We start from the raw sequence: 25648 nt of genomic DNA on the forward strand, positions 1-25648 counted from the left end.
GCCTCATGCTATCCCCAGCTCCACTGGCTAACAAACTAGTTTGCAGCTAGCTCTGACCTTGGAAGGCTTCTAAGACAAAACCTCCAATATGTGTCCTGTGGTCCCACAGACTACTGTAATTCAGGTGAGGGACTCTGGGCAGAGGCTGTCGGTGCTTCCCCACATTCTCTGCCTCCTGGCATACTGGCCTGAGTTCCACCTCCCATACCTGCAGCTCTTTGCCTGAGGTCTTTGGCAGCCAGAGACCACTCTGCCCAGGTGTGTAGAAGGTCAAAGCATCAGGGAATTAACTGCCCTGAACCGATGACTCATGGAATTTGGAGGATAAACACCCCAGCTCTCAACCTTCAACCGATGACTCATGGAATTTGGAGGATAAACACCCCAGCTCTCTTGCCACTCACTCGGGAAAACCCTGAGCCAGGTCTCCTGCTGATTTCCCAGAGCTCCGCAGCTCCAGGTATCCACGGTGGACACTTGCTTGACAGCACAGTGTAGACTGACTTCCGTCTCCATTTGCGTCACTTCTCCACTCCTCTACCAGTGTTATCTGGGATCACCCCCAAATACACTACCTGCATTTGGATCCTTTTCTCAGAGTCTGCTTCTGGTGGAAACCAAACTAGGACAGTGCCCCAGATGCAATCAGTTTTGGATTGATGACCCTCAGCAGTTTCCACCTATGTGTTTGGGGTGAGGTCTGGGCAGGAGTCAGTGATGGTGGCGTGGCGGTGACCTCCTCCTGTTCAATGTGCGGGACTCACCTCTGTGGTGACGGGCCACGTTCACAGATGGGACACCAAACATTCCATCTGCTATCAAGTCCAGGAACAGGCCTTTCTTTTTGACAGGGTCATCTGTCCCTCCTAAATACTTGTCAATGGCCACTGGAGCCAGTTCCTCCAGAATGCTCTGAAATAGATCAAGTGAAAGTGACCACTGTTAAAATTAAATACAAAATGGAGACCAGACTTATGAATTATCTGTGCAGACAAAACCATTTAAGCCATGAAAACAAACCTGTAGCTTTTCATGCACATAAGCAAAATCTAATTTAGGTTATTTTTTTAAAACCCTCTGACAATCACAAAATAAACTTACATCATTTCCCTAAAATGGCATGAGATAACCACTTTTAATCAGCCCTCTGCCACCTGAAAAACTCTATTGCAATAAGCGATCGCTGAAAAGGTGAAGCGCTTCTTCATTTTCACTTTAGAAGCCATGCTGTAACTGCACACCCCTGAGTTCCCGTGATTCCTGGCCTCTTACCAGCATGGGGTAGGACTGCCACACGAGTGATGTGGCTGTCTTCTGGTCCAGCTTGTCTTCAGAGATTGGATATCCCATGAACTGTTAAAACAAAGGTTAAGCAATTGTGAAATCACCAGGTAATGGCAGGAAAAACCAAAGTGACCAAGAAAGCAAACTAACGCAGGCTGAAGGTCACTTTGTCGTGTCTTGATGGTCTTGGGTCTTTGAAGAGTTGGGTACAATCAATGAATCAAATGGACTTTCACATCCAGAGATCAAGGAGTGCAAAAAGAATAATGTAATTGTTAACAGAAGCTGCCCCAGTCTTTGTGTGTGTGTTTACACACACACACACACAGACACACATGTGCACGATCAGTCTCTAAGTCGTGTCTGACTCTTTGTGACACCATGGACCGTCCAGTCTCCTCTGGCCATGTGATTTTCCAGAATACTGGAGTGGGTTGCCATTTCCTATTCCAGGGGAATCTTTCTGACCCAGGGATTGAACCTACATCTCATCTGGTGACAGAGTCTTTACTACTGAGCCACCAGGGAAGCATATACATGCATACACACACACACACACACAGAGTTAGGCTTAGAGCCCCCACAGTGGTCATCAAGACAGAAAGGAAAGGTTTCAGCCAGCCTAGTGTTGAAGTGGAAGGCTCTAGGGCAGAGGACACAGCCCCACAAATACCCTGCCATGTCAGATAACTAAGAAAGCCCCAAATACTGCCATTATGATTTTGGTTCTTCGGTAAAACCTCTGAAAACGTGCTGAAGACCCACAGAACTCTGTCCTAAGAGACTTGACCACACTCTAGAACAGCTGCAGGAAGCTTAAGGCCATGTCCCCAGGATTACCGCAGGCTCCTTTAAAGAGCTCTGGGCTGCCAGGAGATTTTACTGTTTGTTTCAGCCAAAACCTGGTGATGGGCAGGTAGGTCCATGAAACCCATCTTAGAGCAGTACTTTAGAAACCTTGTAAGTATAAATCTTTTCTTTGCCCCTTTGGATGTAACTCTTCTACCCCAAACTGTTTGCTCAAGGATCTAAGAGCCATCTCTATGAAAAACAAACATTCAGGGGATAATTCTTGCTCTGTCCTCCAGTCCTTTTGAGATGATAAAGTCTAACTTCAGTGGGGTCCTTGATTCTACTTACACCACTGCCTCCTGTCATAAAGACAGAAGTTTGTTTCTTCTCCAGATAAATGCCAGCTAACAAATCCAGGTGGTCCAGTCACATGTACAATTCACCCCACCCCACCCCACTCCCATCCACTCCTTAAATAAGCTCCAGGCTTTCATTTCAGGGATTGGGTTCAGTTCACGATGGATCTTTTCCCTAGAGCAGGGGTGTAACTGAATCAAATCTGTTACCATGTCACTTAGTGTCCAGCTTTGTTTATCTTTGGCAGAAAGGAAAGTACTTCCTAACTTTTGAAGTCAATTTTAACCCAGGAAGATGCAGGCTCTTTTGACTTTTTCCGGTGAATGACTGAGAGCATGGGTATAGGAGTGGGGCGGATTTGTGGAGAAAGCATGAAAGCACCAAACCCGAGGGGAGAGGCTGCAGGTTCCAGACCTCACTCTCCAGAACTCCTGAGCCCCTTGCCCTTTCCAAGCCTTGTGTTTTTCATCTGCCAAATGGTGATCTCTACAGCCCTCCTGGAACCAACATTTCAGGATTCATGGATGGGAGGACAATCAGAGAGTGTGTGGGGACGTGGGTCCCCAGTGCTACATCTCCCAGATGACAGTGTGGACCATCGGAGACGGTTTCCATGGAAATGTCAACTTTTGTATGAAGGGGACAGCTGCCCTGGTCCTAGAGAGGGGTCTGCAGAAGGAAGGGTTCTGTGACCAGAGATGTGAGGGGTGATGTGACCAGGGATGGCAGGGGTGATATGATGGGCAGGGGAGACAAGTCTACGAGGCCTGCACTTTCTCACCAGTGGCAGAAGCCAGCCAAACTCTTGCTTGTTGATTCCGACGATGTAGGGAACGGTGTTGAAATTCTTTTCAGCCAGCATCTCTATGGGCATCTTTGGCAGCAGCACTCCGTCAACCACGGTGGGCAGGAAAGGGTAGGTCTGGGGAAGAGGCAGAGTATTGTCTGTGCTTCCCCTTCCAGTTCACAACCGTATCCCCGTCTCCACCTGCCAAAGTTCACAACCAGCCTGTGCTCGTGGCCGGTGCCACATGCTCAGGGCTAAGTCTGTGGACCCCAGAGGGCAGAACTCTGACCAGGAGACAGCAAGAGTCAGGTGATGGGGGCAAATTTTCACTCAAATTGGTATAAAAATATCCAATACAACGTGTATTTAATTTGAAAAGCATACATTACTATATCCCTATGCACCTCACCATCTACAGTCAGCTCTTATAAGCACCTCTTACAGGAAACCAGCCTCACAAGGAAGCCCCCCATTTTTTGGTCACTTTAGAAAAGCTATAAGATAACTAACCTTTGAACCTGGCCTCCCAATGCTCTACTCATCTTCAGCCCAAGCACCCCTTTCAGATCTTTTAATCCCCCAATGCCCTGCCCAGCTTGTTGGTTCTTCCCATAGATCAAAGAAGCAGAAATGAAGAATAAGACATTCGCAGATGATCGGATCTCTTCCCTAGCTGACCCATCTGGAATCTCCCAAATATAAGGACAAGATAACACCCAGAGGAAGATCAGGAGGAGTCAGCAACCTGCACACCAGCCTGCAGGCAGACAGGGATGGTGGTCACTCTGGACCCCTCATCTCACGGATGGACTGAGTTGACTTCTCTGTTGCTCCTTAAAAAGTTTCACGGCCAAACAGAAACTTGGTGGTTTTGGGGAGGAAAGTGAGTCCGCCATCTCCCCAGATTGTGAGCATTCTGATTAAAGGTCGTAATTGGCCAGCACCAGGAACTCCTCTTGACTTGGTAACATTCTCATTATTCGTCACATTTAAGTTCTATAAAGTCACCATGACTCTGATTTAGTGAATACTGAGTTGCTGCCTCGGCGAAATAAGGGATCAGGTTCCTGAGAGCCTTTGGTCACATTATTTCAACCTTGTTCTGTAAATGTTTCTGTATAAAGATACCTTATATAATAAACATTTCTTACAGATAGTTATATGTAATATTTATTGATAATGAAATACCAGTCAACAAGGGCTCAATGTTTTTCAGCCCGGGGAGGCTGCTCTTGAAGTTTCCTGTGAGACTGGGAGGGGAGTGGTGTCCTGAGAACTGAGATTCACGGCTCCTTTCCCCACAGATATGGAAACAGTGCGACTTGCACAGCCAGTTAACCCTGCAGCCCCCAGGAGATGATCCGGGCTCCTCGTGAAGCCTCCTGAAGAGCCCTTACCCCGTCATCTCCAGTCCCCGCAGTGGAGGTTTCTCATCCACCTTCTCCCAACTGGGCGTTTTTAGGAATATACACAAGACTAGGGGCTGGCTGGGGACCGGGACACAGAGTTGATGACGGACAGCACTGGCCTGGGGGTCGGGGTACAGGTTCTGGTCCCATTATATGGTCGTCCTAGCTGTGAGACCCAGGAGGTCACAGCCCCTCTCCGGGCGTCAGCACTGTAAACACTAGGATTTACTAAGATTCCACACAAAGAATTCTGTCATTCTTTTCTAATCATTAACTGAAGCTTAAGGAGTCAAAATGTAACGTGTGTATTCAAGAAATCAAAGGTCCTTACCTCTGTGGGGTCTCCATGTAAATCAAGAGCGAAAAAGTTCTGTGAAGAGAAAGACAGAGGCTGTGGTGAGGAGGCTTCTGGGAGGAAAGCTGACCTCGGTGAGCTGTGCCCTAAGGTACCAAGCGCTCCCTCCTGGCGCCTCCCTGGCTGGGCTGGAGGGAAGCGGGCAGGACGCCCTCCCCTGGGACCAGCACAGGGTGCAGGGGTGGCTGTGGGAGGGGAGCTCTGCAGAGGACTGCTGCTGAGCCGCCCTGCCCTCCACCACTGCCCCGTCTTCCTCCAGGCAACAACACCCCGAGTTTCCTTTGGGGGACCCCCCTTCCCATCTCACTCCATGATTGCAGGCATCTGTATGTGACCTCTGGTGCACCAAATCCCTGAATTCAGGGACTACTTCAGGGGCGGACATGTGCCCATGTCAGTTCAATAGAGTTTACGCAATTTTTTGCTGCAATCGTTGGGAAATAGGGTTTCTAAGGGCATAGTATGTAAGACTAGAGTACTGTTGCTGTCTTTAATCTCCCCAGGGGACAAATGAGTCTGAGAATGATGCCAACACAGAAAGGTAAAAGTTGAGGGATAGAGACAGTTTCTTAATAGCATCATATGTGCATCTGGATCCAGGCATGCCTGAAGCCATCAACTCCTAGACTTGTCAGTGAGTTACCTAAAGATTTTGTTACAACATATTCCTTTCTCAAGGCACTTTGAGATGAGTTTTCTTATCTTGCTTTAGAAAATCCTGACTCATACAAGCTGACTGAAATTCAGTCCACCCCACACTTCTCTTTGTTGTGAGCTTACCAAGACTGTACTAGTTCTATTGTGATTCTGAAGCTAACAAGCCTGACCTGTAAGGGAAAATCCCAATAAGGATCCCTCCATTATGTATTGTAGGCCCACAATCCAGGTGTGTGTGTGTGTGTAATAGGGAGAGAAGATAATCCTGGAAACACTTCCACATGATCTCAGACGATCTCAGAAGAATCACATGGACTCTTAGCTTCTCTGGGTTTTCCCAAAGTAACCGAATCTCCCCCTAATAAGGTGGATCTCTTGTGCCACATGGAGTTTCAAAAAGAAATTTATACAACCAGAAAACAGTTGTGTGTTTATCTTTGAGCACAGTGGTCACCTTATTTGAGCCTGAGAAACCAAGATTCAAGGCTACTTTGGACTTAAACCATGGAAATAGAGCAGAGTCCAGTGCTGGAGTCTAGTCCCTGGGAGTCCAGGAGTAGCCTCAGGATTCCAGGGTCCAGACAGAGAGTCCAGGTGCTCAGGCTACTCCAACAGTTCCCACTGGCTCTAAATGTGGTGTTCTCTGGGTATCCTTCTTGCTGTAACTTCCTGTGATGACCCACCACCATTGCCATCAATCCTGAAATGTCACCTTCTCTGTGAAGCAGCCCTGCTTGTTATAATGAATGCTTCCCCTCTCTGTACTCCCACCACACCTAATCCACATAAGTCTATATGTGTCTTTCTCCTACAGGGACTATATCCAATTATGTGTGCATCACCCACTCTGTTACCTCCATCCATACACCTAGCAGAGGTGGATGAATGGATGGATGGGTGGATGGATAAACGGATGCATGGATTGATGAAATTGATCACTAAGTGGCGTATGGATGAACTGGGGGGATAACTGGGCAGATGGATTATACCCAGCAGATTAGCTGACAGATGGTTCACTGATTTTACAGAGATGGGTGATAAAATATAGATATGCAGATGATTGGTAACAGATGAATGAATGTTATAGATGAATTGATATTGGACTGATGAAAAGATACTAATGAATTCTAATTCATCGATAGATGGACAGATGTATAATAAGATGATGAACGAACTGATGAATGGTGAACAGGTGGATGGATGAATGGGTAGATAAACAGTTATGACAGAATGATGATTGAGGCAGACATGCAGAAAACCTAGAAAACTGGGCTACCACTGGGTCATAACTGCGGTGGTTTTGAGACAAGGTGTGGCGAGGTTTCTGAAATTATTTGTTCTACATAACCCCATTCCTAAAATTCAAGGTGATAACTATTGCTGAGCATATGTAATGTTTAATTCCTTAAAAATATATCAGAAAACAAGATTGGAAAAGGTAAGTTTCGATAAATATGAGGGGTCATTGTTCAGCTGTTCATTTTGTTATTTAATGTCTTTGGTAACATCTGAGATACTCATAAAAATAAAAAAGAAAGAAGGAAATTTCCCACCGAGATCCAGAGGCTGACACTGCTCCTGGAACTGAGAAACCGTCCCAGCTAGTTTTTCCAGGGCAAGAGGACTGAAGCTGAAATGGTGAAGCCTGGGGCCATGTTTCCAGGGTGCGGGGCTTGTGTTTCCAAGAGAGTAGGTGCACTTACCATCTTTTGTGTTATCTCCAAGAGCTCATCCTCTGTCTTCTGGCGCAGGCAGTGAACAAGGACAGCCGAGGTGGTGGTTTTGCACTCAGCAAAGGCAGCAATTTGCTGTAGAGAGAGCACAGGTGACAGCAGAATTCACGAGCCATGCCTCTTCCCTCCATCAATACTGAGTGTTCTGTCCCAACCTCCATTGCTATAGGCAGTCCGTGGTAGCAGTAAACACCCCAGACCAGTAGGTCCTGGGTCCCAGGCATGCCACTTATATTCCTCAGCCTCTGCTGCCTAATCTCTGTTAAACAAAGTGGGCATAATGATCTCAAAGCTGAACACCTAAGGAGAGGCAGCACGGAGCGGGTGCTTAAGAGCATGGAATCCAGAATCCCAGTTTCTAATTTCATATCTTGACTCATCCAATTAATAACCATCTCACCTCAGGCCAGTCAGTTGCAAAGTAAAGCCAGAGGGGGAGATGCAGAAGAAAAGCCAGGCGCCACGATGACGGGGCCCTGGAGAGTGTGTGCGGGCTGCCCGGAGCCTGCTCCAGGGCCTGACACACGTCAGTGCTCAGCGTGTATTCGGTGGAAAAATAAAAAGGCACAGGAAGAAGTAGAGGAGAAAGAAACAGCAAGAGTGCAAAATAAGAGTCTCAGATTCTCCATTCTTTGATTTCTTGTCCTGTTTGATAGCAAAATCCAGTCCCATCTCTGAGACCTTTCTTTCCTTTAAATAAGCTTCCCCTTTTGGACCTAAGCCTGATCAATGGGCATCTGCTGTTAATATCCTAAAATTCTGAAAACATTTTCAAAAATTCTAAGAATTCATGGAGCCCCTTCTCTTCCTTTTCTACTTCCCAGTCCCTTCAGTCGGTGCTGCGCCCCGTGCTCTCCAAATCAGCGCTCGCAGCCTGATCAAAACGCTCTGCATTACTGAGTCCAAGGCACACTGCTCAGCAGAGCCCCTGTGTTGCTCACCCTTCCTAGTCTTCCTAACACGCACCAAGTAAAGACACAGTCCTCACCAGGCCCTGCCATGATCCCATGCTCAGTTTTCTCCAGGTTTTTCCTGCACTTCCTGCTCTGCCCACATCAGCCCTCTTCAGTCTCTCAAGACATCTGCTCCTGCCACAGGACATTAGCACAGACTGTTCCTGTCTCCTGGATATTCCTTGCTTGCCAAGTAATTTACTGCTTACCCTTCTCATCTCAACTCGTTGATCATTTCTTTCTTTTTTTCAGGAAGCCTCTCCTGAAAACCTCCCCCTGTACTGTGGACAAAGTGCTCCTTCTGGATTCTGTTATGACCTCGGATAGCTTCCATTATTGCTCTAGGTACAACTGACATTTTATAACTGCTAAAATTATGTAATCACTACTCCTCTCCTCCTTGAGAATAGAATCTAGGTATCAGGTTATCCCCAAACTATCTGTTGCATGAATCAATGAAGCCATGAAGCATTCTCAGGCACCCGGCTCATCACAAAGTCCCCAGGGAGAAACCACTCCAGGCCACCACAGTGTAAATGAGTTCACCTGATCTCAGGCCTTGAGAGAGACAACACACAACGACATACATTCAGCGCAGCACCCCACCTGGCACACTTTGGAACGCATGTTCAGTGCAAAGTGCACGGGGCTGGCAGCCCAGAGTCACGAGCCTGAGTCCAGCTCTGCCCTTGTCACCGGCTGACCTTGGCAAGTGCTTCAGCTCTCTTCCCAGCTTGCTCAGCGGTATAACTGGGAGGTGGGGAGAGGTGTGTCCTCACCCTACATGTTCAGCTACCCTCACGTCAGACCCCATTCTAAGAACAGCCCTCGACAACTCCAGGAAAGCAGAGCAAATGGTGTGGGGACAGTCCTACCTTGGCTGCAGCCTTCATGTCCTTCTTCACCAGGACAGAAGTGAGGGCCACGCCACTCTCAGAGATGGCCCGGTGGAAGAGATTCTTGGCCAGGGGAGATAACACCTGGGAGGACCGTGTTGAGAAATGGAGTTTAATATCATGCGGAGGGTGGTCTACAAGAGCTACACCCATCCACAACCCTGTCCTGGGCTGCTCCCTTGGAGACCATGGGGCCAGCCCCTGTGAGAAAACCTCAGCTGGAGGAGGCAGGAGCAGAGTGAGGGACAGAGCAGGCGGCGTGTGGCGCCCACTGACCACAACCATCAACACGATCTGAAGGGCAGCTCAGCAACTCCTAGCAACACTTTAGAGACACAGTTTTTATGGCAACTATACTCCAGTAGGAATTAATTAAAAAATAAAAGTAAATAAAAAATTTTAAATCTGGCTGGGGAAATATAAAATAAAGAAAATAAAGGCACAGTCCTGATTTCCTGTTTGATTACTCGGAATTTATCCTAAGCAAAATGAGCATGGAGGTACACAGCAACTGTGAATAACACTCATGCTGTTTATAATAGTAAACCCTGGGGATGAGCCACGGTTGCAGCATTGTGAGACTGGGTAAATAAGCTATCTTTCATTCTCACAATGGAACTACTTGACTGTACACACAGAATATGAAAGGGTGTGCAACTTCTAGATAAACGTTTATGTTGTTGTATAATGCTAAGGAAACTCATATTTAAGAAACTCCACCTAGATGAATACATAGATAGAATCATGGGAAACAATTAGAAAAATACAGATCAACATGTTCACGGTGAGTCTCCACAGACAATGGGAATGTGAATGAATTTTTTTCTTCTTTGAGGTTTTCTGTACTTTTATTTCTCCACTTAATGAAAAATAAAAACATTTTCCTCAGAGTGTTCAGTTGTGAAACCAACATTGATTTTAAAAAAGCAGAAATAGGGAATTCCTTAGTGGTTCACTGGTTAAGACTCCAAGCTCCTAATGCAGGGGGCTCAGTTGGGGAACTGAGTTGGGGAACCAGTTGATCCCTGGTTGGGGAACTAGAATTCCCCAAGTCAAGCGGCCACAGAAAAAGAGAAAAAACAGTAATAGCACTAGCCCTCTGCTCAAACATGAGGTAGCTGGAGTGTTTCTCACAGCTCCCAGCACCTTCTAATCTGGCTTTCCAGCTTTGCTTCCCTGGTGCCTCCCTCATTCCCATTCCCCACACCACACTCCCAGGTCCTGTCAGTGGCCCTCGTCCCCTGTCCCATCCCCATCCCTCCTCTTCCCCTTCTCCCCAGCCCAGCTCCATCCCTCAGCCCCAGAGACTGCTGCCCTCCCTCCTGGGCATGGACAAGCCTCAGAGCCCTCAGCGGGGACCCCAACCTGTTCCTAGTGCTCGTGTCTCCCTGAACTGCAGGCCTGGCTTCAAGTCAGACAAGGGCACTCAGACCAACCTCAAGTTGGATCCTCTGATTAATCATTTACACCCACCCCTAATCTCAGGAGAAGTGAGGCGAGTCCAAATGTTAAAATGATTAAGAAGGAGAGGATGAGCTCAACCGACACAGGACAGGAAGAGTGTGTCTGTCGCAGCTGTGGCTGCAGCTACGGCCCCGGAGGCTAAGCTGAGCCCTGAGCTTCCCGGGGGCCAAGGGGAGTCTGGCCATTAACTCTCCACCGTCTGATGCTGAACAGAGTCGGGTCAGCCTTGAATCCAGGTCTTGGAAGTAAAGGTCCCAGGACTAGATGGGCTGGTCTGCAAGGGGTCCCATCAGCAGCCCATCAGGGCCAGGAAGACTTACAAGAACGGAGACACTTTCCCCTCCTGCTGACTCTCCAAAGATGGTCACAGAGCCTGGATCCCCTCCAAAGTTGGCAATGTTCTCCTGGACCCAGTGCAGTGCGGCCACCTGGTCCAAGTGACCCCAGTTTCCCCGGCTGTGCTCGTCCCCTGTGCTGTGAGTAAGAGAACAGGGTGGGGCTGGGAGCAGAGAGGTCCTGGCACGGCCCTGAGGACCAGAGATGGGGCTGGGGGTCCAGGTGAGCCTTCTGGAAAGGACTGGGCTTCCACAGCCCTCACACGGGATCTTCATTTTCTTCCATCCTATTCTGCTGTAGGGCTCTAAATATCTATCCTTCATCTACTGATTGAGCATCTGGTACAGTCGAGATAAAACCCTGGCTCACGTGGAAGAGGAGAGGCTGGGGGAGAGGAATTGGGACGAGTACGCGCAGTTACACTGTTGCTGGAGCAGACACGGGCCATGGTGGGGAAGAGCTGAGGGGTCTCCGTGAAGGGGATACATCCTGGGACATGACTCCCCTGGGACAACCCTCCCCTGGCCCATCCCCTAGCATCTCAGGGTAAGATCTCCTGGCACCAGTGCATTTGGGAAAAGCTCAGTAACTGCCTGCTGGAAACCTGGTTCCTGTCCCCAGAGAATCCACGTGGGAGACTTAAGACTTCACTCAGGCATGTGCCAAAGTCCAGGAAGGAAATGGGGTGAGTGGACCCAACGCTCCTCCCAGCAGATGAACCCCTGTAGTCAGATGCTCCTTATAACTTCCCAGTTCCAGGCACCCATTCCTTCACCTACAAGACTTCACAGAGCTCCCACATGAGTCTACCCCTTCTTTACTTCCCCAGGACGAAAGATGTGTGAGCCTCTAAGTGCTCGGCTGCATGGTAACTCTCATCTTAAAGACAGAGCAACGTGCCAGGCAGCACAGTGAAAAAGAGACAAGTAGTTCAGATGAGATAACAACTGGGTTGGGCTTGGTAGGAATAGTAGGAGTTGTCAGGGAGATTAGGAGTTTTCTGTGTAAGAGCTCAGAAGTAAGTGCACCAGGGTGGCTGGGGAATGAGAAGGTAGGTGGAGCCCAATTCGGAGAGGACTCAGATGTCTTAGTAGGAAACCTAACGAGGATCCCTTGAGGGCTTGCCTGATGGGAGTGGGGCTCTAACACCTCCACACTGGGGGCAAGGTGCCACCAGGCGAGTCCAGGGTCTTACCTGAAGAATCCCCAGATGCCCAGGCGGTACTGAATGGTCACCACCACCACGTTTTCATGGGCAGAGAGGGCCAGCCCATCATAGGTTGATGCCCCGCCCATCATGAGACCACCTCCGTGGATCCACACCATCACCTGCACGGGGAGGATGCAACCACAGGGTCACTGGAGGCAGAGCTGGGGAAGACCTCAGAGGCTGTCTGGTTTGGTCACCTCCCCGTTCTCCAGCTGCGGCCCAGGCCACCACCCCACTCAGGGCTCCCTGGCTGCCCCTGCCTATCTCCCCTGCCCCAGTGCCACCTGCTCTCAGCTCCTCATGCTGAGAACATCATCATGGGACAGCCAAGCTCAAGCATCCTCTCCTCCCCAACACTCCCACCACCCTCACTCCTGGACCCCTCACCCAGCTCAGCACACTCAGCATGCAGAAGCCCTTGGTTAGAAGCTGGTTTCAGCTTCATCTTAGTTACCTTCTGTGTGGTGAATTCAACTTCTCAAGTGAATGAATGATCGTGTTAAGAAGCACACGCCCTGGGTGGTACCTCATCTTAATATGCCTTCCTGCTGCCTCCTCCACTCCCCAAATCTCACCCATCCTCCCACGCCCAGCCTAAAACTACCTCCTCCAAGAAGTCTTCAACCATTTGATGAATATGATCTGAAAACCTACTAGGTTGAGTAATACTGAGGATGAGCGTGAACATGATAGTTCATAACACACAGCCCTCAGTTTAAGGAGCTCACAGAGAACGAAAGTGAAAACGACTAAAACAACAGAAACATTTGGTTAATCAAAAAATCAAAGAACTCATATTTAAATTATGTGACAAGTATTATTCTAAGCATTTAAAATAAACCATGCATTGAAAGGAATTACTATTGTCCCTTTTCATAGACAAGAAAACTGAGGCACTGAACCACCCTGAGGTCACGCAGCCTCTAGGCAGTGGAGATAGGATTTGACCCCAAGCATTCTGGCTGCAGAGGCCACATGTCGAGCCACCCGGCACACAGCAGCCAACGGCCATGGTGCAGGAGGTTGGCTGTTGGGGCAGGAGGAATTCCTTCCCTTCACCTCTAACTAATGCATCAGGAAGATTAGCCTCATGTGCTGTGCCAGACACTGCCATACATCTTCATATTCGTCACTGGACACTTGTGTGTGATGATCCCCAATTTGAGGAAACAGTAAAAAGTGGAACAAGGATTTACCCCCAGACCCTGTGGTTCCAGAGTCTGTGTCCACAGTAGAGATTCTCCAGCCTCAGGTTCCCAGAGCCCCTGCTCCTCCAACACTTCTGTTCCCTGACTACCTCCAGGTGGAGGGACTGAGTTTGCAGTGATCGCTGAGACCAGGCTGGTCAGCAGTGATCTCCTGAAGAGGCCAGTCCAGTTCTGTGCGGATCCTCGAAGGCAGGGGCTGTGTGGTCATGGTTTTATGCTTTTCCTTTCTCCTAAGCCTTAACTCTAGCTCTGTCTATGGGAGCACTGAGTACATGACAGGGAAAAGAAATGAATGAGTGAAAAGTTGTCCCCACCTCTCTGAGCTTCTACTCACAAGTTCACAGACACCCTTCTCCGAATCTGGGCACCATGCCAGGGGTGTTCCTGGGCGATGGCTGGGTGTGCCCAGCCCTGTCTCTACCCTCACTGACTGCTCCTTTTCCAGCAGACCTGCCCTGAAGACGTCCAGCTTGAGTCTAGAAGTCGGCTCTGTCTCTGGGTTCCATGTTTTCTGGAAATGCTGACTCACTGGGTCATCAGCTTTAGCCAAAACAATTAGGAAGTGAAATTAAATACAAGAAAATCTTGATAGCTGGCAAAGGCCAAGGAAAATACATCTTTGTTGCTCCAGGCTCTGCCCCCCAACCTGTGACACCAAGTCACAGGAAGCTGTCAGAGAGGGTCTCTGTGTGCTGAGGAAAGGCCACACACAGGCTCCGTGCTAGCGTGTGTCAGAGAGCTCCCGGCTGTTCCAGGAGCCCCGTGCTCCAGTCCTGCCACCCCTACTCTGCGACCTCGCCTTCCCCTCACAGGACCTCAGTTTCTCTGTCTGTAAAGGAAGCGTTGGCTTGTTGGCTTATCTCCAAGATTCCTTCCAGCTCTAACTTTATGGAAGTGACGTTTTACCCTCTCTGGGTATCAGATTCCTAACCTGGCAGTTAAAGTCATCCTTCTTGTCCATCTATTAGCATGAGAGACCCTGGAAAAATTCAAATGTGCATTGCAGATGTGCAGCAATCTCCCCCAGGGGCCCTACTCTGGCCGAGGGGAAACAGGCGTGGGCAACCTGCGCTCCCTGATGTCAGGTTTGGCTGTGGTGCTGAAGAAAGCCCTCGGGCCCCAGAAGACCCTCGGGCCCAAGACACCTCCACCCAACACTGCCTTCAACCCCTTCCTGTCTACACCAGCCTTGACCAGTGTTTCCCACTGCTTACCGGCAGCCTGCTTCTCTTCGTCAAGTCAGCAGGGGTGTATATATTTAGGTAAAGACAGTTTTCGGAAAATGTGAGGCCAATGTTCTCTTTTCTGTTGGTAAAGAGATCCGAGAGCAACTGCGCCCCCACTGGGTCTTGGGAGCACCTGTGCGGGGCAAGGAGAGAGAATTCTTGAGGTTTAATCAGAGCTGACCAAGGAGATGTCTCCTGTGGTCATCAAAGGCCTTGGACTGCCAGCTTCAGGCCAGTAAATAGAGTTGTTCTTACCATACCTGGGGCATGCGATGGGAATCCGCAGGCTAATCAAGGTCTCCCAGGACCATGTACGGTCAGACCTGACCCTCTTCCCTTCCTAGGCCTCTGGAATGCCCCAGGTCAAGGTAGGATGCTGCCCTAAAGTGCTGATGGGACCATTTCCTGCATGCCTGGGTCCACACCAGCGCTGTATGACGCCCGCTGTAGAGAGCCTATACTCTGCCCACAGGGAAACACATTCTAGTCCACAGGAGACTTCCAGAAACCAGGAGAAATCAATCAAACGGCAGATATTTAGGGTCTACAACTGATCAGGGTCAAATATTTGTGGGGCAGCATTAGAACTGCATCCTAGCCCTGCCTCTTCCTGATATGCTGGGTTTCCTTGGGCAAATGCCTTGCCTGCTCTGGGCCCCAATCTGTCTGGTGTAGTGAGGGGAGGATTTCTGTAAGGATCTTGCAGCAGTGACATGCTAAAATTCTGTCAGCAACTCATCACAGCCTGGAGCTACAGGTTGCCGTAATAGGATATCTAAAATATGCAACATGTGGCTTCCCTGGTGGTCCAGTGATTAAGAATCCACTTGCCAATGCAGGGGACACAGGTTCGATCCCTAATTGGGGAACTAAGATTCCTCATGCCTCAGAGAAGCTAAGCCCGCTAGCCACACCTCTGTGCCTGCATTCTAGAGCCCTGGAACCACAACGACCAAGTCCACGTGCAGCAAGTCCTGAAACTCAAGCACCCTGGGGCCTGTGCTCCCCAACATAGAGGCCACCGCAATGAGAAGCCCGTGCATCGGGAAGTCCAAGCATTGCAACTAGAGAGTACTCCCCGCTCTCCAGAACTAGTGAGAGCTGGTGGACAGTAACGAAGACACAGCACAGTAAAAAAGACATAAATTTATATATTTTAAAACAAGTTGATTTATAGAGAAAGAGGCACCAGAGGTGATAATAGGTAATATTTATTCAGTCCTCTAGACGTGTCAATTGTTGTTTTAAATCTCCTTATATATTAACTCATTCAGTGTTCTCTGACATAGGTTCTATTATTATCCCCATTTTATGGTTGAGAAACTGAGGCATAAAGAGGTTAGAGAACCTGCCCAAGGTCACACAGCCAGGAAGAGCCAGACTATGCAGCGCTTATGTTTCCAAGAACATTACAAACCACGTTTCCAGATTTTCAGAAGGCAGGCGTGATGACCTCCAGTATGTCAATGAGGTAACTGAGGCGCCGAGGTGCTTGGATGATACAGTTGTCAAGTGGCAGAGTCAGAGCTCCAAAGAGAACCTCCTGATTTACATCCTGGGGGAGCTTTCCCCATATGACCAACATGAGGGGGTACAGTATTCATAAAAGAAGAAATTCAACATTTAATAAAGGGATCAGTCAATCTCACTAATATTCAAATCAATGCAGAATAAAAAAATGATTATATAATGACTGTTCAATACGTGGAAGCCATTTTTAATAACCCCAAGCATTGCCAAAAATTTAGTTAATGGAGCTTTTCATGTATTAATTAAATGGGTGCAGTTGGAATATTTCTGAAGGGAAATTTTTTAAAATACTTACTTTAAAATATCATTTCTTGGAAGGAACTTAATCCAAAAATATTTATGAACATGCAGGAAGAGTTAGCTATAAGATGTTCAACAAAGTGCTACTTATATTATCAAAAACATCAACAACAATGAAGAATTGCAAATACAGGATTGGGTAAAGAAATTATGATTCAATACCCAATGTAATATAGTGATCAAAGGTCAGATTGTGATATTTAACGACACAGAATGATGTTCATGATATACTTTCATAAACAAAGCAGGCATCTAAATTATTTGTATAGTGTAATATGATACTGTGATATAAGAAGAAATATGTATTTGATCTTTGGCCAGCTTCACTAAATAGCTAGCTCTTAAAACCCTTGTATTGGAGAAGGAAATGGCAACCGACTCCAGTATTCTTGCCTGGAGAATCCCATGGACCGAGGAGCCTGGCAGGCTATAGTCCATGGGGTAGTCCATCGGACACGACTTAGTGACTAAAGAGAGAGAGAAAACCCTTGTATCGGTAATTTCCTGAGTGGTGTATACTATTGGGTGAATGAGGTGACTTGTGGACTGCACCTAAGAGTAGGAACCGGTTGCCAGAGAACTAATCACATAATTAGAGGGTGGGAACCTTCTGTCACAACCCCCTGAACTCTGGAAAGGGGAGATGGAATGGAGGGGAATGAATCACCAATTATTTCAGTCACCCGGCCCATATAATGAAGACTCCATGAAAACTCCAAAGGACAGGTTCAGAGATTGTCCTGGCAAAACAGAATGCTTTTTCTTCTGTACTGCGTGGTATGTGAGATCTTACTTCCCTGACCAGGGATTGAACCCTTTGCAGTGGAAGGGCAGATTCTTAACCACTGGACAACCAGGGAGGTGGCCACCGTGCTGGGTCCTCTGTCAGCGACCTCATCTTATGTATCTCTTCATTTGGCTAGTGGTGTGTATCCTCCGATATCCTTCATAATGAAATGGTAATCTAGTGAGGAAACTAGTTTCTTGAGTTCTGTGAGCTGCTCTGGTAAATTACTAGAACCCAGGAAGGGGGTCACAGAAACCTCTGATTTATAGCCAGTTGTGGTCAGATGCACAGGTGACAACTTGGAATTGGCATTTGAAGTAGAGGGAGGTTATGCAGGACTGAGCCCTTCACGGATGGAATCTGATGCTATCTCTGGCAAAACCGCGACAGAATTAGTTGAATTGTTATGTACCCACATGGTGTGCAAGAATTGCTTTTTGACGTGGGAAACACACACACGCACACGTTAGAAATGGGTAGGGAAAATTATGTGATTCCATTTTAAGGGAGAAAGTATGCAACAGATAAAAGACTGGAAAAAATAGAATCTAAAATATGAATAGCAGTTCTTGCTTGGTGGTGGAACTGTGTGATTTTCATTTTCTTAACTTTACTCACCTGTACTTCCATACTTTAAAAAAATTAATTCCGTTCCGTTCCGTCGCTCAGTCGTGTCCGACTCTTTGCCACCCCTTGGACTGTAGCCTACCAGGCTTCTCCGTCCATGGGATTCTCCAGGCAAGAATATTGGAGTGGGTTACCGTTTCCTTCTCCAGGGGATCTTCCTGACCCAGGGATCGAACCCGGGTCTCCCTCATTGGAGGCAGACGCTTTAACCTCTGAGCCACCAGGGAAGCCCCCAAAATTTTATTTATTCATATTTGGCTGCACCAGGTCTTCGTTGTGGCATGTGGGCGTTTTCAGTTGCAGCACAAGACCTCATAGTTGCGGCACTTGGAATCTAGTTCCCTGACCACAGATTGAGCCCACACCCCCTACATTGGGGAGCATGGAGTCCTAGCCACTGGACTACCAGGGAAGTTCCCTCACTTTTATGTAATAAGTATGTACTACTTATTACTTATAATCAGGAAAGAAAAAGAATGAATGTTTTTTAAAAGAAAGGGAAGATGGAAGGGAGTAAGGACAGGAGAGAAGAGAAGAAAGGAAAAGAATGTAGTAAGATGCAGGACCCTGGAAATAATCAGAAATCTCTTGCTGAGATAAATAATATGTGACTCAAAGGTTGCAGACATCCGAGATGCCTTGGGAAGCAGCTGTGTGGCTTCTTTGCCCAACTTGGCCAGCTAACTAGAAAACATCAACCGTGGTTCTGCTTGTGCCGAGGTAGCAAGACACACTGGGAGCTGAGAACTTGTGCAATCAACACCCCCAGAGCACTACCACCCACAGATCTCCTGACTCACCTTACTCCTCACTACGGTGAAGTTCAAGAAGGAAAATAAATAGGACTGTGAAAATTAATAAAGGGAAACCTCACTAAAGTAAAATGCAGAGGCCAGGAGGGGCAGTTCTCAGGAACATACCACTTCACCTCAATACAGATTTCATGAGGTGGAGACAGACTTTGCACCTCTGGCTGGAAGTGACAGGACTTTACTATGAGAAAGATTAACTCCTCGCTTGGCAACAGCTCAGCCAATGAGAGACTGTCATTCCTCAGAGGATTAAAAGCCACTACATAACAAACTCCCAGTTTCCTCCACTGGACTTTTTGTTTCTAACAGTGCCTCCTAACTTCCCCTTGGCTTCTATAAAAGAATTTCCTTTGTTTTACCTGACTTGCATGTGGTTTGCCATAGTTGCATATCCTCAATGGCAATTCTTTGCCGCTCCTAGTAAACCCCTGGTTCTGTGGGAAAATATCTGGTTGTTTTCTTGTTTTAGGTTAACAGAATCGTTACTTTTGAAACCCTTCACCTGCTCCACTTTCTATTTTTTCCCACAGCATTTATCATATTCTGATACATTACATAATCTATGTATTAATTTGCATACTTCTTACTATCTGTCTGCCCCAGTTACAATGCAAGCTCCATGAAGGTGGGATTTTTGTTCTGGTCACTAGTGGATTCCAGGAAACTAGAAAATACCTGGGAAAGTTGTTCAATAAATATTAGTTGAATAAAGGGCTCTAGAAATCTGTGAGAGTTCTAGAAGGTTGATAAGGATCTACAATATCTTGAAGATTCCAGGACGAAGTATGAGCCACTCACAGGACTAGCATGGTTCCTTCCTGCATCCCTTTGAGACTAACATCCCCACTGAAAGATGCCAAAGCCACACCCCCGACTTACATGGGAGGGTGAGAGGTGGCATTCTTCACGAAGGTCCATGGTTCTGCAGGCTGCGGCGGAGCAAACCTCAAGGATCCAAGAGGAGGCTTGGCAAAGGGGACTCCCAGGAAGACGGCCACAGGCTGAGCAAATCCTTTTAAGCTGACGTGTTTCCCCAGGACTCTGCCCTGAGCGGTGTCCACGAGAGGCGGTGAGGGCGCCAGCCCTGCTGGACATTGGGAGGAAATGAGGACACATCAGTGGTGACGGTGAAGTGGAGTCTGTGTGGATTTTGTTACCTTTCCCATGTGATCTTTAATGTCCTCTCAACTCTCTAAGCCTCAGTTTCTTCTTATATAAGAGAGAGTGAAGCTAACTGTCCTTCCTAACTCACAGGGATACCTAAAGGAATGAATTGCAATTGGAGGTGTCACAGCATCACATAAGACATAAATGCATGAAGAAAGTTGCTGGGAATGAAGATGGCACTCAGTTTCCACACTTAGGAGCCTCTGGAATCAGTCACCACTGGATCCCGGCGGTGAGCTGCATGCTGAATGAGAGGATGAGCAAGAGGCGGCTACTCTTCTCAAACATCTGACCTTACGTGGAGAATGAGCACACACATACCTGACCCTCCTGTGGGGAGAAGTGGCCCCTGTCCTGGGAGAGGTACCGAGTAAGGTGCCATAGGAGACAGAAGAGGGAGTGAGGCCCTCTGACTAATGGCTTTGTGGAAGCGGTGACTCGCATCTGGGACTTGCAGTGGTGGAAGGAGTGACCCCGGGAGGTGGAAGAGGGGGTATAAAGGTACAGAGAGAGACGAGACTGCGCAGAGAGGAGGCTCTGAGACAGCAAAGCACAAGGCCTGCCTGAGGAAGGGCGATGGGTCTTCCTCCTGACTCCAGGAAGAGTCACGTGGGTGGAGCATAATCCTGGAAGGTTCATGGCTGGGAGAGTCCCAAATGCCAGGTCAACCGTTCAGGCTTTATTTAGGGGGTAAGAGCAACAGTGAACCATCCTGGAGTAAGAGAGAGACACACAATCAGCTTGAAGAGGCTCCTTCCGATGACTCTGAGCAGGGTCATCGGAGGGAGCAAGACTGGGGGTCACATTCTGTCTGTCCCATTCCCGCGGAGCAGGCGGTTTTTTCTCCCTGAGCTCAAATGCGTCTCCTGCAGTTGACACGTCAGGCCTGGTCCTCCCTGCTTGGGGACATCCTGCACCTTCATGAGGCAGGTGGCCTTCGTGTTGACCCCTGTTCATGCTCATCCCCCAAGTCCTCTCTTGTCCGTCCTCAACAGCTGCAGTTTGTTTAAGCATCCTAACAGGAAACGATTTCCAGCCTCTCAACCTGCCAATTGTTCGCCTTTAGATACAGACGAAAGGCCAACCTCTCTCTCAAAGTGTGTGGCCAGAACAGAGAAGAATAACCCAGATCTGGTCTTATAGACACATCCGATGACAGCCTTCAAGAGATATGACGTGGACAGATGCCCGATTGGCAAGGGTGAAAATGTGGGTGTTGGGTTGAGAGGCAAAGGCACTGATGGTGACAGCAGAGGTTGACACTTGTGTTACATGCTTGTGTATAGAGTGCTTACTATGTACCACGTGGGCACTCTCATCAGAAAAGTATGGCTAAGGAGACACCATTATGTCCATTTCAGAGATGAGGTAACCGAGGAAATGGAGGAAGCCTGTACGGACTTTTTAAAGGTGGAAATGGTATGGACCTGCCCGGGTAAACCAGCAGAAAGGGGATAATCAACTTTAATGTGCTTCTTATTCGGCACTTCCCCTCGGTTCCGGGCCTCTCACAGTGTCACAGCACCAGGAGGAAGAGAAAACCCAGTGCAGCCCGGGTTGCACTGATGGCCAGAGCATGGGATCTGGACTCAGGAGACAGAGACAGAATTCAGAGCGTGACTTTCCAGCTGACCTTGGGTACGTACGTTTCCCTCTCTGAGCCTCAGTTTTTCCATCTGTAAAATGGTACCGATGCATTCTGAGGTCCCTTGTTGCACCCTTGTATTAACCATGTCCTCTATGTCCCGGATTCTGATGCTCTGACAGCTGGAGCCTTGCTGATTCTGGGGGGACTGCCCCTCCCAGAGTTAGCCAATCCCTGGAGACAGGAACGAACTTTCCCTTCCAGCCTGCCATAGCCTGTACCCCAAACCCCTTCTTTATAGGCCCTCCACATCAGTCACTATCACCCTGCCCCAATCACTCCATTGCAAAATACCTGAAAACTGTGCGCAGCGCGTAATCTGTTGACATTGGCTCCCTTGGGACTCCCAGACCTGCTTATCCGGTCTCACCTCTTCCTTTGCCATCAGTGACCAAGATGAAGGCCTTAATCCCAATTTCTTTTTATTCCCTCTTCCTAGAGACCCACCCCTGTCTTCATAACCTGCCCCACCACGGTAAGGCCATGCCTTCTTCTTCAGGGAAATGTGTCTTAATCATCTTTTCAATGGCAGTTGGCTCCTTATCCTGCTTGCCAATATACGTAGATGTAAGAGACGTGGGTTCAATCCCTGGGTTGGGAAGATCCCCTGGAGTAGGGAATGGCAACCCACTCCAGAATTCTTGCCTGGAGAACCCCATGAACAGAGGAGCCAGGAGGGCTACAGTCCATAGCGTTTCACAGAGTCTGACACGACTGAAGGGACTTAGACACACACTCCTGATCTGTGGGCCTCAGAATACCCCAAACTTTCTGTTAATACACTGTCTTTGAAAACAACTCCTGTATCTCTTTTTTCACTTTCTCTATCTCAGGCACTCTTTAGAAGCAACAGCCCATTTCCATCTCACAACAGCCCATTGACGTAGATACAGTTCTCACCCCCATTTTCAAAATGCAAAACCAAGGCACAGCAAAGGGACATAACTTGTCTAAGAACACATAGCTCTTAAGTGCTGAGCCGCGATGGCAACCCACACTGCTGACTCCAGAGCCGGTATTAATATTCTGGTAAGGCTTCCCGGGTGGCTCAGTGGTAAAGATTCCACCTGCAGTGCAGGAGACGCGGGTTCGATCCCTGGGTGCAGAAGATCCCCTGAAGAAGGAAATGGCAACGCACTCCAATATTCTCCCCTCGGAAATCCCATAGACAGACAAGCCTGGCGGGCTCCATGGGGTTGCGAAAGAGTCAGACAGGACTTAGTCAAAAAAAACAAAGACCCCCTTCCAGGATTCTGGTAAGGACCCGCTCCATATCCGTGTTAATAATCAAGAAGGAAAGACATGGAGGAGCTCGCCAAAGTCCTCGGAGGAATGTGGGAGGTGAGCTTGTTGTCCTTCTCTGGAGTGGTGACCCGCAGCCAAGTCTAGGGTGTGTACGCCCCCCTGTGTCTCCTGCTGCGAGACACGGGCTGGGCTACACCATCCAAGTTCACAGAGCCCGCGCTGCTGCAGAGCCTGGCCTGTCTCTGCTTTGCCCCATGCACAACTCCTCTCCCATGTTCCCCAAAAGGATCTCCAAAGAAGCCCCAGCTATGTGCATTCAGGAGGACTCACCCCAAGCTGTGAAAGTAGAGATGGCGGTCAGAACCAGCGCGAAGAGCCACATTGTGGAAAGACAGCTGCTCCTGTGTCCACAGGTCTCTGCCCTGCCCAGAGGGCCGTTTCACTCTGGGCCCAAAGCTCCCTCCACAAGCTCCTGCCCCAGCAGCTCAATAACAGAAAAACTGGCCTCCCTTCCTTGTGGGTGGTTGGGGCGTGGCTCACCAAGACTTCACCCTCTTTTAAATCAAGAACCCGGACCTAACTCTCCAATTACAGGTAGCCACAGACACTTCAATTTGTTTCCTAAATGCATCTCCCTTCCTGGACTCTAAGCTTAGTGCTCTGTGAGATTCCCAGGGCAGGCACAAGCAGACAGAGGCCTTCAGACAACGGGAGCCTTTGTTCTGGGGCCCTCAGAACAACTGGAAAACTTTCAGAGCGACTCTCAGCCCCATAGTTGCCCAGCTAGAAAATTAAGGGGCTTATTTCAGAGTTCCATGTTCTTATTTTAGAAGCATCTTGAATTTCATCCAGTCACCCTTCTGATGCCTAGATTAAGTTTACAGTGTTCCTGCCAAGTGACTCAGCCTCCTGCTGCACACCTCCAGGGTCAGGGAACACATTACCTTTCCAGGCAGCAATCTTTGGAGAGAATGTTCTAACAGTAAAGGGACTCAACCTCTCCATCGTCTTTGACTCTAATTATTCATTCAGCCAGCCATCCCTCCACCCTTCCTTCCATTTATTCATTATTTCATTTATGCATTCATTCTCCAAACATTTACCAAATGCCGGGCTCTATGCTAAGTGTTATTCGTCTTTCCAGGTGGCGCTAGTGGCAAAGAACCTGCCTGCTAGACAGGGAGATGCAGGTTTGGTCACTGGGTCGGGAAATCCCCTGGAGGAGGGCCTGGCCACCAACTCCAGTATTCTGGCATGGAGAATCCCATGGACAGAGGAGCCTCGGCAGGCTACAGTCCATAAGGTCTCAAAGAGTCGGACACGACTGAAGCGACTTACCATGCATGCCAAGTATTATGGAGACAAAGATAAATCTAAGACATGGTCCATCTCCTGGAGGAGTCACCATGTAATAAGACAGAAGCAGAGGGAGGTGATAGGTGGGTTGCAATGCAATGTGGCAGCACCAAAGTAGAGGGATGCAGAGTGCTCTGAGCACACCTGTGACAGTGCCCTTACCTACTAGGGGAAAGAAGATGCTCAAGCCCGTCTAATACAATCATTATATGTCCAATCAATGGGGCATTCTCTAAACACAGTCTGGTACAGCCGGCTAAGGCAGTGCTATCCTTTCACTCAACCTAGTGATGCATACCTCTGTTTCTTAACAGGAACAGGCAGTCATGATCTACTGTTGAGGGGAAAAGCAACTCTAATATAGTTATGACTGCATTAGGATAGTGTTTGGCAGTTCCTCAAAAATCCCACACGGCGACTCCCCTGCTGTCCAGTGGTTAAGACTTCATGCTTCCACTGCAGGTGGAATGGTCTTGATCCCTGGTCATGGAACTAAGATCCTGTATGCCATGTGGTGTGGCCAAAATGTTTTCCTAAAATATCGAACACAGAGTCATCATGCTGCTGCTGCTAGGTCACTTCAGTCGTGTCCAACTCTGTGTGACCCCATAGACGGAAGCCCACCAGGCTCCCCCGTCCCTGGGATTCTCCAGGCAAGAACACTGGAGTGGGTTGCCATTTTCTTCTCCAATGCATGAAAGTGAAAAGTGAAAGTGAAGTCGCTTAGTCGTGTCCGACTCTTAGCGACCCCATGGATTGCAGCCTACCAGGCTCCTCCATCCATGGGATTTTCCAGGCAAGAGTACTGGAGTGGGGTGCCATTGCCTTCTCCGAGAGTCATCATATCACCCAGCGATTCCACTTCTAGTTATATACCAACAATATTTGAAAATATGTCCCAGCAAAAACGTGTACACAAGTAGCAGCAATTCACCATGGCCAAAGCAGGAAAAAACCAAATGTCTAGGAACTGATGAATGGACAAATGAAATAATATCTGTCTGTACAATGCAATATTATTGAGCCGTAAAAAAATGAAGTACTGGTACATGCTAAAGAGGGATGAACCTTGAAAATATTGAATATTACGCTAATGAAAGGAGCCAGATATGAAAGGACAGAGATTGTATGATTCTATTGATATGAAATGTTCAGATTAAGCAAATCCATAGAGGCAGGAAGTAGGACAGAGTTTGCTGAATGCCTGGAGTGTGGGGGGCGGGGAATGATGTGTGAGTGCTACTGGGTAGAGGCTTCTCTGTGAGGTGATGAAAATGTTCTGGGGTTGCACAGTGGTGATGGTTGCACAACTGTGAATATACTGAAAAACCACTGAGCCGTAAGCCTTAAAAAGGTGAATTTTGAGCTTCCCTGGAGGGCCAATAGTTACGGCTCCACGCTTGCTATGCAGTGGGGATGGGTTCAATTGCTGGTGGGAGAATTAAGATCTCACATGTCACATGGTGTGGCAAAAATGAATAAAACAAATTTTTAAAAAGATGAATTTTCTGG

At 48.2% G+C, this 25648-nt stretch overlaps 1 protein-coding gene across 2 annotated transcripts in view; it reads right to left on the reverse strand.

The window, feature by feature from the left end:
- LOC129547093 (liver carboxylesterase-like) overlaps nucleotides 1-23513 on the reverse strand; it is a 29623-nt gene extending 6110 nt beyond the window's left edge. The window contains exons 1-11 of one of the 2 annotated variants that reach the window (XM_088830143.1): nucleotides 23111-23513; nucleotides 19603-19810; nucleotides 14656-14800; nucleotides 12219-12352; nucleotides 11008-11161; nucleotides 9203-9307; nucleotides 7345-7449; nucleotides 4961-4999; nucleotides 3215-3355; nucleotides 1273-1353; nucleotides 765-912 (exon numbers count right to left, since the gene is read on the reverse strand). In XM_088830143.1, the coding sequence (XP_088686269.1) occupies nucleotides 765-912; nucleotides 1273-1353; nucleotides 3215-3355; nucleotides 4961-4999; nucleotides 7345-7449; nucleotides 9203-9307; nucleotides 11008-11161; nucleotides 12219-12352; nucleotides 14656-14800; nucleotides 19603-19810; nucleotides 23111-23162 (1312 nt within the window). In that variant the 5' untranslated portion in view covers nucleotides 23163-23513. The remainder of the gene's footprint in view (nucleotides 1-764; nucleotides 913-1272; nucleotides 1354-3214; nucleotides 3356-4960; nucleotides 5000-7344; nucleotides 7450-9202; nucleotides 9308-11007; nucleotides 11162-12218; nucleotides 12353-14655; nucleotides 14801-19602; nucleotides 19811-23110) is intronic. The other variant, XM_088830144.1, reaches the window with a different exon arrangement.
- Nucleotides 23514-25648: the final 2135 nt, after the last annotated feature.

The sequence above is a fragment of the Moschus berezovskii genome, chromosome 22 (genome assembly GCF_049115385.1).
Source record: "Moschus berezovskii isolate FMDL1 chromosome 22, NW_MosBer_1.0, whole genome shotgun sequence".
Taxonomy (NCBI): Eukaryota; Metazoa; Chordata; class Mammalia; order Artiodactyla; family Moschidae; genus Moschus; species Moschus berezovskii.